At 65.7% G+C, this 3,544-nt stretch overlaps 1 protein-coding gene across 1 annotated transcript in view; it reads left to right on the top strand.

The window, feature by feature from the left end:
- The window catches only part of NAPRT (nicotinate phosphoribosyltransferase), a 4,132-nt gene extending 2,406 nt beyond the window's left edge, over positions 1-1,726 (top strand). The window contains exons 4-11 of the mRNA XM_010833727.1: positions 7-170; positions 253-393; positions 649-733; positions 826-906; positions 989-1,091; positions 1,196-1,335; positions 1,427-1,534; positions 1,616-1,726. Coding sequence (XP_010832029.1) covers positions 7-170; positions 253-393; positions 649-733; positions 826-906; positions 989-1,091; positions 1,196-1,335; positions 1,427-1,534; positions 1,616-1,678 — 885 coding nt within the window. The 3' untranslated portion in view covers positions 1,679-1,726. The remainder of the gene's footprint in view (positions 1-6; positions 171-252; positions 394-648; positions 734-825; positions 907-988; positions 1,092-1,195; positions 1,336-1,426; positions 1,535-1,615) is intronic.
- The last annotated feature ends 1,818 nt before the right edge of the window (positions 1,727-3,544 follow it).

A 3,544-nucleotide genomic window follows, 5' to 3' on the forward strand; every position in this document is an offset into this window, starting at 1 on the left:
CCCCAGGTGGATCTGGCTGCCAGTGTGGAGATGTGGCTGGAGCGTGTGTGTGGCCACCTGGGGCTGGGTGTGCAAGAGCCGCATCGGGGAGAGCGGGCAGCCTTTGTGGCCTATGCCCTGGCCTTTCCCCGGGCCTTCCAGGGCCTGCTGGACACCTACAGTGTGCGGAGGTGAGGCCCGGCCATCCCCTGGGATAGTCTCAGCAGAGAAGCTGCAGACCCCCCATGCTGACCCTCCTGTCCCTGTCCCCAGGAGTGGGCTCCCCAACTTCCTGGCTGTAGCCCTGGCCCTGCAGGAGCTGGGCTACCAGGCAGTGGGTGTGAGGCTGGACAGTGGCGATCTGCTTCAGCAGGCTCAGGAGATCCGCGGGGTCTTCCGGACAGTGGCAGCCCAGTGAGTCCCTGGGAGGGGCTTTGTCTGCTGAGAGACCCCCTCCAGCTCAGGGGTATTGAGAGGGGAAGCGGGAGGGAGGCTCTCTGATGCTACCCAAGTCGCAATGCTGCAGTGGGCGAGGAGGCTGGGCTGGGCTCACTCAGGGGCCTGTAGGCACGAAGGCTTGAGCCAGACCAGCAGATGTTAGAGGGCGGCTGGACAGGTGAGGGGGAGCCACGGGAGTCAGGAACATCTGAGGGGCTGCCCCCACTACAGGTTCGGGGTGCCCTGGCTGCAGTCGGTACCCATCGCTGTCAGCAACAACATTGACGAGGAGGAGCTGGCCCGACTAGCCCAGAAGGTGGGCGGGGCAGGGGCAGGCCAGAGGGTGGCGTGGGGGCCCTGGGCCTGCATGTGCTGGCCGAGCTCAGTGCCCACCCACTCACCTTCCAGGGCAGTGAGGTGAACGTCATTGGCATCGGCACTAGCGTGGTCACCTGCCCTCGCCAGCCTTCCCTGGGCTGTGTCTACAAGGTGGGGCACAGTGCAAGTGGGCTGGGGGTGGACCAGGGGTCCGGGAAAAAGGTCCAGCTAGCCCAGCACCCTGTCCCCGCAGCTGGTGTCTGTGGGAGGCCAGCCGCGGATGAAGCTGACCGAGGACCCCGAGAAGCAGACATTGCCTGGGAGCAAGGCTGCCTTCCGGCTCCTGGGCTCTGATGGTGAGGCCCCCTCCACCCTCCTCAGTTCAGTTCCGAGCCCCAGGCCCCTCACGTTATTCTTGGCGCCCCTCACGTGCACACACACACAGGATCTCTGCTGTTAGATGTGCTGCAGTTGGCAGAGGAGCCACCTCCCCAGGCTGGCCAGGAGCTGAGAGTGTGGCCTCGAGGGGCCCGGGAGTCCTGTACTGTGAGGCCGGCCCACGTGGAGCCGCTGCTGCGACTCTGGGTCCAACAGGGACAGGTGACCACCCCTACCTACCCCCCAAATCTGCACGTTCAACCCAGACCAAGCTCTGATATCTGTCCTTGAGCCTCTTCCCACCTCCCAACAGCTGTGTGAGCCGCTGCCATCTCTGGCTGAATCCAGAGCCTTTGCCCAGCAGTCCCTGCACCGTCTGAGCCCCGCCCACAGGCGGCTGGAGCAGCCGGCACTGTACCAGGTGTGCGCGGGGCCCCGCCCTCAACCTGGCCTGTGCTGTCTGCCCCCATGGCCCCATCACTCCCGTGTCTCCCTGCTGCAGGTCGCACTGTCTGAGAAGCTCCAGGCCCTGGTGGACAGACTGAGTGCCAGAGGAGCCCTCTGACAACCTGTGCTGGGAGCTGCCTGAAATTAACATGAGTCATTCACTGTCCCCACTTGTCATGTGTCATTTCTTCATCTAGTCTGCCACTCGCTGGACCCTCAGGGCTTCCTGGGGTGGACTGGAGTCAGGAATTAGTGAGAGGGTTTATTCTCCCAGGGGAGACCCCAGGCTGGCCAGGGTTCAGGAGGCAGCCCCATGCTGAGGTCTGAGGTCAGCTAAGGCTTGTGGGAGGGTGTCCGAGGCTTGAGGAGCTGGACTCTAAGGGCAGATCGGGGCAGGGCAGGGCTATAGGGAAAGGGGGGCAGTCCTTGTGCTCAACTAAGAGCTGGGGGAGTGGCTGGGAGACCTCTCCATGAGGCTGGAGGCGGGAGCCACAGGGTGGGGTTGAAGCGCCAACTGGAGGGGCTCTGGGATTCCCCCTGGGAAGGCTCTCTGGGATACCTCCACCTCCCCAAGGGGAGGCCTGGGTGTCCCCTAACTCTGCTGCTGCCAGGCTCCACGGGCCCCTGTGCCCCTGGGCCCCGCCCATCTGGCTCCCTCTTGGCTCTGGTGTGTCACAGTGTGGACCAGGCCTCGGTCGTGGGGACCCAGCTGCTGCCCCCAAAGTGCCAGGAAAGGCTTGGAGCCGTGGGGCCTGCCTGACCAGAGCCAAGGAGGAAGTTAGGGAGCAGGGGCCCGCCCTGGGCACCCGGCAAGTCCTGGCTGCCCCACCTCTGTGCAGCAGGCTTGTCAGGTCTCCACCCACATCTGCTCCAGGAGAGAGGGTCGAGGCTCTCCGGGACACGGGGGCCAAGGCCTCGGCCTCTTGTCCAGGTGGTGGGCAGCTCGAGGAACCAGCAAGGGCGCGGGGGAACACTGACTGTCCAGGGGACGGCCCCGGGTCTCTCCCGCCTGCCCAGGTATTTGGCAGGACCAGCTCTTCTGGCTCCCCCAGCCCAGGCTGGGCAGTGGCCACGGTGTTGCTGGGTGAGGGTGACAGTGGGGATTTGGGACAAAGGCCCGGTCAGGCCTCCTGGGGAGAGGGGGGCTTGGAGAGAGATACACACACCCCTGCCAGCACACACACAACAGAACACACCCAGGCCCAAGGCCCCCTCATGTCACCACTTCTGAGCTTTGCACTCTGGTGCCAGGACTGAGGGCACCAGAGGCACTGGGCAACTCCTCTTCTGCTGGCTCACCCCCAGGGCTGCTCTGAGTTCAGAGCGGGCGGCAGCTCTCTGACCGTCCCCTTCCCGGAGGTCCGGTCGGGTGGGAACACAGAGAGGACAGCCCAGCCCCAGCCCCAGGCCCAGCATGGGACTCGACTGCCTTTCAGGGCTGAGTCAGGCGAGGCCTTAGCTCAGGGCTGGGCCAGACCCTCAGAGCTGTGCACACTTGCCAGGATTCCCTGCCCAGTGGGGTTGGAGGTCAGGTCAAGGGCTCGCCTCCCTGCCACCATCCCCTTATACTCCCTGCCCCGGCAGATCCTCTGTCCCCTAGGGACCTTGCTTGGCCCTTTCCTAGGGCCCGGTGGGCAGAACCAGACCCCAGACACTCAGGCTGCAGGCAGCCTGGGCAGGAGGGCCTTCCCAAAGCCCCTGGCGGGTACCACACCTGGAAACACCTCTGTATGGCTCCCCACCTCCACCCCCACACCCACACACACACGCGCGCGCGCGCGCACGCCACCACGCCTGTCCCTGGTCCCGCCTGCCTGGGGCCTGCTTCTAGGTCAGGCCTGGGCACGACTTCCTGGGAGGACCAGCGACAGGTGCTACAAGCTCGGCGTGTGCCGCGGCCATGGCTGGGGGCGTGTGGGGCCCGGCCCGCGGGGCCCCTGTGGGGGCCCTGACCCTGACAGCCCTGGCCGAAGGGATCCGGGCC

The sequence above is a fragment of the Bison bison genome, unplaced genomic scaffold (genome assembly GCF_000754665.1).
Source record: "Bison bison bison isolate TAMUID 2011002044 unplaced genomic scaffold, Bison_UMD1.0 scf7180017845326, whole genome shotgun sequence".
In the NCBI taxonomy this organism is placed as follows: Eukaryota; Metazoa; Chordata; class Mammalia; order Artiodactyla; family Bovidae; genus Bison; species Bison bison.